This window comes from Oncorhynchus masou, chromosome 24, assembly GCF_036934945.1.
Source record: "Oncorhynchus masou masou isolate Uvic2021 chromosome 24, UVic_Omas_1.1, whole genome shotgun sequence".
In the NCBI taxonomy this organism is placed as follows: domain Eukaryota; kingdom Metazoa; phylum Chordata; class Actinopteri; order Salmoniformes; family Salmonidae; genus Oncorhynchus; species Oncorhynchus masou.
The window spans coordinates 77,571,434-77,578,339 of NC_088235.1; the positions used below are offsets into that span (position 1 = coordinate 77,571,434).

General features: G+C 40.2%; 1 protein-coding gene across 1 annotated transcript; it reads left to right on the plus strand.

Moving 5' to 3' along the window:
* Positions 1-1,325: 1,325 nt before the first annotated feature.
* On the plus strand, positions 1,326-6,364 carry tax1bp3 (Tax1 (human T-cell leukemia virus type I) binding protein 3). The gene is made up of 4 exons (XM_064935021.1): positions 1,326-1,543; positions 3,559-3,678; positions 4,011-4,088; positions 4,647-6,364. The coding sequence occupies exons 1-4, from the start codon at positions 1,505-1,507 to the stop codon at positions 4,779-4,781; spliced, it is 372 nt and encodes a 123-aa protein (XP_064791093.1). The 5' UTR covers positions 1,326-1,504; the 3' UTR covers positions 4,782-6,364.
* Positions 6,365-6,906: the final 542 nt, after the last annotated feature.

Sequence of the window (6,906 nt, forward strand, 5' to 3'; positions counted from 1 at the left end):
CATAATGTTGAGTTGCATCTCCTTTTTCAGAACAACTTCAATTCATTGGCTCACGGACTCTACAACTGGTCCATGTTGACTCTAATGCTTTCCAAGGTTGTGCCAAGTTGGCTGGAAGTCTTGGGTGGTGGATCATTCTTGACATACAGGGGAAACAGTTGAGTGTGAAAAACCCAGCAGCATTGCAGTTCTTGATATACTCAAACTGGTGCGCCTGGCACCTACTACCATACCCCGTTCAAAGGAACTTAAATCTTTTGTCTTGCCCATTTACTCTCTGAATGGCACACAATCCATGTCTCAACAGTATCAAGGCTTAAAAAGCCTTCTTTAACCTGTCTCCTCCCCTTCATCTACACTGATTGAAGTTGATTTAACAAGTGGCATCAATAAAGAATCATAGCTTTCACCTGGGTTCTCCTGGTCAGTCTATGTCATGGAAAGAGCAGGTGTTTCTAATGTTTTGTATACTCAGTGTATTAGCATTTTGTGCACTACATTTCAGAAGCTGTCTCTTTTTCCTATGTTCCATGTTACCTGTTGCAACTTTTTATGAACCAGATATATTTTTGATTGACTACATCTGCTCTTCTCTTTAATTTAAATACATAATTTGATAGCAGAGTACTTACCTTTGATTTGGGGAGTAGCAGGTTTAATATATCCCCATATAAGGTCCGTGTGGCAGCGTGCATCTAGCCACCCTCTGGTCCGGGAATCTAGGTGGGAACTCAACCTTTGTGCAGTACGTGAACCAGACCTTTTTATTTTTACAACCGTTTTGCACCATATATGGGCCACACCTTTTACAATGAACAATTTTACAGAGGGCCACACATTTCAATTTGATCAGTCTGCACTCTGTGGGCCAGGTCCTTTTTAATCTGATGGTGATGCCGTATTTTACCCAGGCATATGGTCCAGAAAAACACAAAGTATGTGCCCCACAGCTGCACCAGAGTCATTTTGCTAACTGGGGAACAGGAGAAAAGGCCAAGAGGCCATTGATTTTAGGCAGTTAACTTGAGATGCATGCCCTGTCAAACTCAAACACAAAGCAGAATTCTGTGAGAAAGACCATTTATTTTAGTGGTAATGAATCCTCCATGACATGAGTTTTCCAGTTGCCAATTAAATTAAGTCCTTAAAAAGTAGTGGGCATTCAGTAAAGCTCTTGACAGAATAACTATTTTCTTAATTGGCAGGTAGTATGCCCATCATACAAAGATAAATACTGTAACGGGCCTGCCTAACCCTTTTCTGGGCTACACCCCAACCTTGTCCCAGGACATTACAGGATCCATGATGATGACTAACCACGGAAGGCAGTATGACATCACCAACCCTGCCTTTACATGCCAGGAATCATTTGCTCGTTGTTACTCACGCTTAGCAAGTTGCTTCGAGTATTGTATGATTTAATGAAAGGAGCAAAAACGACTTTAGACCGTTGAGTTATTTGCAACCGGGGAGAAACACAAAAGTGTCTGAACATTCTGAAACAATGTCTTTCATCCCAGGACAACCAGTTACTGCTGTTGTGGTAAGTTTTGGAATGATAACGTTCCTCTTCATTCAATAGCTACGGCATCCATTGTCGAGGCCTACAATCTTTCCAGCAGTGCCTCGATGCAAACTATAAATACCTACCTGAATTATTTCGTTAAAAAGAATCGGTTTCACATTGTAGTATTACTGTTTACAATAGTGAATGTAACATTGTGGTCATGCTTGCTTGTTTCTACTCTTGATAATGTAACCTGGTTATTCGAACTTACCCTTGTAAAAGTGTTACATTCTAGCAGTAAAACTCGTTCGAAACATTGCTGTTCGATAATCCAACTACCTATCTACGTTTTACTCCTTTCTCTGTTTGTTGTCAGTCTTGTTTCTTTTAGATTGAATGAAACTGCTGTAGCTAGCTTGCTAATAGTTTAGGAGAATTTCATTTAAACTTAATGGGCTATGCATTTCATTTTCATATGCGCAATCTAGTATTAACCTAAAGTAAATTAATCTAGCCAGCTAATGTTACACTGTTCTGTCTTGGCAACATTTTATTTCTTTAGTAGCCTGTTATCTCTGCACTATGGATAGCAGCTAGCATTAGCCAAATTGTTCGCTAAGCTACTTGCATGAAAGTGAAGTGTTTCAGAGGAAGGCGTCACCTAGCTATCTGAGACAACTTGGGTACAAGCGCCCCCCTCCCCCTGGTCAAATAGCCCTTACACAGCCTGGAGGTGTGTTGGGTCATTGTCCTGTTGAAAAACAAGAGATCGATTCCCACTATGCCAAGAATGTGCAAAGCTGAGTTACAGGAGTAATAGTGACCAGCAACAGAACACAATAGATAGATACTAATGGTAATGGCAATCAATGATCATTTTTGCAGCAGTAGTAGTTTTATGGCCAGGGGATAGAAGCTGTTTAGCAGTCTGTTGGTCTGAGCCTTGATGCACCAGTACCGTCTGCTGGACGGGAGCATGGAGAACAGCCCATGTCTCGGGTAGGTGTCTCTGGCAATATTTTGGGCCTTTTTTAGACACTGCCTGGCATGTAAGTCCTCAATGGCTGGGAGCTCACCCCCAGTGATGTGCTTGGCTGTCCACACCATCCTTTGTAGGGCCTTCTGGTCGAGAGGGATGCAGTTGATACAATCAGCCAGGAGGCTTTCGATGGGATTCCTCGCAACACAATGTTTATTCCTAACACCAGCAAGAAATATGAGTCACGGAGTAATTGCCTGGTGACAAAATTATGTGATTTAGGCTTCAGGCTACACACACCAATCTTATTTAGTTGTATGATTTAGTATGTGTTGCCCACTCTTATGCAACAGCTATCTTCCATACACTCGGTAAGTTGAATGCCGTAGTATGCTGCTGTTTTCTGGTTGATATTTTTTGACTAATCTGGTGTCAGTCATGTGAACAATGGGTTACACAGATACTTTGGGTTGATCTTTCCGTTAATATGGTCAGCCTGCGTTATACATTTCCATGAGTATTTCCCATGTTCTCATCACCAAGAACTTCAGATCCACTGAATGATTGTTGACCATGTTGACCACTGAGTGCAGTGGTTGGAAGAACTTTGAACCACTGACACTATGAACCACACTGCTGAGGCTCCTCTTATTCACCATCACACAGACTGGCTTTGTGCTGTAAAGAGCAGCGAGCTGGATGTGCCAGAACTCTCCATCTGCTCTAATGAGAGGGCAGCTGTCTGAGGACCATGGGGATAGCTAGACTGAGAGAGAATCTGTGTCGCCAGTCAGTTGGTGGCAGAGGGCTTCCCTTTCAGCCGGTCACTCGACTTCACACGACAGTGGGATTCTCTTTGTTCCTTCGGGGGAACTACAGCCTATTCATAACCATAGTGTTCTACATTCTTAAAGGGAACACAGTGCTCAGCAATCAATTTTACATTTTATTCATTTACCACATTTTTATTATTGCAATGGTGGAATGGGAATATAACAACTACTTGATGGTTGTTAAAGTTCTGAATGATTTCCTATCCAAGCTCGACTCCCAATGTTCATGTGTTTTACAGCAACGGATAGAAATCCGCAAACTCCGCCAGGGTGAACATTTGATCCTGGGTTTCAGCATTGGAGGAGGAATAGACCAAGACCCGGGCCAGAACCCCTTCTCTGAAGACAAGTCAGACAAGGTATGAGTTAAACAGGGAAAACACTCTCCCTGTCAGTTCTCAGGGAGCTCAGCTCTGGCCAAACTCCATTAACATCAGTCGTAAGGTATCAAAGAAGCAGGTCTGAACACATCAACTGTCGCCTCAGGTAGCAACACCGCAGACTCAGGTAGCTCATTTTATACAATAGCATACAGTGTTACTCAAATAGTGCCATTTTATAGTTCTATAATCAAACCAGTTTATTGAAGCTAGTTAGTTAATACATTTTATATGTAGATGCACAGATGTTACACTTTCATATATTTCTCTATTGTTGTTTTGTCTTTTTCTGTGTGGCTGTGGGATCACAGGGCATCTATGTGACACGGGTGACACCAGAGGGACCAGCAGAAGTTGCAGGCTTGATGATGGGAGACAAAGTAATGCAGGTAAACTTCAAAATATTTGTAGAAATGCATGTTTCAAACTTTTGCCCTCGAGACCTGTTACCTAATCCCTCTTGGACAAATTACGTAAACATACATTTGACCAAATTAAGCATAATTTTAATTCTGGGTTAAAGGTAGACTCGGCACCACCGCAGATATTGAAATGAGCGAGATGCAAGACACAGTCACACAGTATCTGCACCTGCGCATGGGTTCGCTTCACGCTGTTAGAGCGTGCTAGCCAGGGCACCAAAACAGCAGAGAAGTTAAGCCCCACGCTTCAACGCTCTGAGTTGTGGAAATTGACCCACTATGCTGTTTACTTTCTGCATCTACGTCATATCACTGAGTCTACCTTTAACCAAGATTACTTTTTACTTTATTGATACATTTCCACAAGGTGGCACCATTTACTCAGTTTCAGTTGTGATTGGACTTTGCCGAGTGACTGTAAAAGACCAGTACACTATTCAATCCAGATACTATATTTACCTCACATCAGGAATAATAACTACTGTAAAGAAGAATATTATAATTATTGATGTCTGTTGCCACCAGGTAAATGGATGGGATATGACCATGGTGACACACGATCAGGCACGCAAACGGCTGACGAAGAAGAATGAAGATGTCGTGCGGCTACTGGTGACCAGGAAATCCCTGGAGCAGGCTGTCAAACATTCTATGATGTAATGACTCCAAACAGTAGCAGCAGCTTGGTGACCTCATTGTCTTTCGACAGGTGGCGTCCCTTCTATGCAACGCTAGTCCTTTCGTGCAGACTGAGTTCGCTATCTGACGTCAGACAATGCCAGTGACCGAGAGCACAGTATTCCAAAGCTTTTCTTGCAAGCTGTAAGGTTGGGGTGAATTCCATATCAATTTTGTCAATTTAGGAGGTGGAAAGAAAATGCTATTCAAGAATTGAAAATTGCCATTTATTTTCCTTCAGATTTTTCACTTCCTGAATTGATGGAGTTGAAATTAAATTGATTACAGTCCTACTCACATTTTCCCAATTCAAACATGGTACAACCCTTTTATAACATCGCTATAGAACCAAGATGGTGCAAGTTATTGGGATCATTAATGCCTTTACTAGCTGACATGAGCATGACTTAAGTAATTAGTACACTTCATTACAGTTAATGATCTGTCATTTTTAATTTAGCCAACTAATCATTTGATGTTTTCAAGTCAATGTCTTTACAAGCCAAAGGAAAACAATGCCAAGAAACTGTAGATTGATAGAGGATGCTTTGCAAACACATGTGTACAACGCACATAGCATTTATCTGATACGGTAATTCCTGCTTCCTGTTTATGAGTTGTTATGTTTGATGTATGGCATTAATAAGAATGGAACGCTTAGTGCTTAACAATGCTCTGTGTTGGTTGAAATGAATGAATATTCATTGGGTTTGGACAATATATCTTTATTTTGGTATCTTTATCCATGCAGTGCATCTACCAAAGTAACAAGCACAGCCAAACTGCATACTTTATATTTCATTATACTCTAATTGTACTTGTCTACCAAATACTGTAATACTCATTTGAGGATTGGATTTTTGTAGGTAGTATAGCAGGAACACAGCTACTTCTCATTCTCAACCCTCTGGGTATAATTAATTTGGTGTTGCCATCGTTGCCTGGAAATCAAGGCTAGGGTATAGTCAACTTTAAGTGCCTTCTTTCTCAGGTTTATATAGAGAAAGTGGCATGTTGGATTGTTAATTAGGTTGCTTGCTGGTTGATGTCAGACAGCTAATACACTTTAGTTGAATGCTGAACCAACATTGAAGGATCAAATGAAATGAGACGTTTGAATACACTTGAATACAAATTACACTCTAGTGAGTACCACTAAAACGTGATGGCGCCAATAGGGTTTTAGTATTCATGCTCCTTTCCATTCCTATATAGTTCAGTAATATATCCTTTTTCACTGCCTCAGCCATGTTTTACACAGTGATGCCTCACTTTTGTAATCCAATCTTATCAATTCCTATTCAAATGAATCAAAGGTAAAGTAATATTGTAACGTGGATTACAATAGTACCTAGTATGTTATACTAATTCAATATTTTGTATGGCTTTGTTTTTGCTAGAATTCTTTGAATTGGGAGATTATCATTATACTGTATATCGTTGGCAGAGTGATGTAACTAAGTCTACACACAACTTTGTAAAGAATTAACACTTCAAAAGACTGCCCAAACTTTTGATAAATGTAGCCTTGCATGAATTTTCTATAAAGTTGATTTCTATCAATATGTTGTTTGTGTTAAAATATCTTTTTTTATAATTACTCAAAGTATATGAGGAAAAACTTTGAATGATCATTTTGGCATATGATTGTATATTGGACACTTTCCGAATGTTCTTTAACATAAATCAAAAATGAACTGAAAGATTGCTTTCTTTTTTGCGGTATTATGTGTTTCAGGCACTTAACAACATTTGTGGTTGTTGTCACCCATAGACAGTCACCCATACTGTAGGTCCCAGAGGGATGGATAGAGAAAAAGAGAATATTTGGTTATAAGATATGAGCAGGGATATTACCATCCCAGTGTGCACTGGATGTTGGAAGAAATATCCCAAAACAAGCTGTTTTTGTGAAAAAAGAACCCAACATCAGCTAAAACCATGAAGAGCAGCTGTTCTTCACATATTCACAGCTGCTAATTAAATGGTGTTAATGAGCATAAGAGTGGTGGAGAAAAAAGTGTGAATGTTAGATTTGAAGCAATTGGATCATCCTGGTGTGTGCATAGATTCATGGTGTGTGTGTGGGCAGTTCCACAGCTTACCA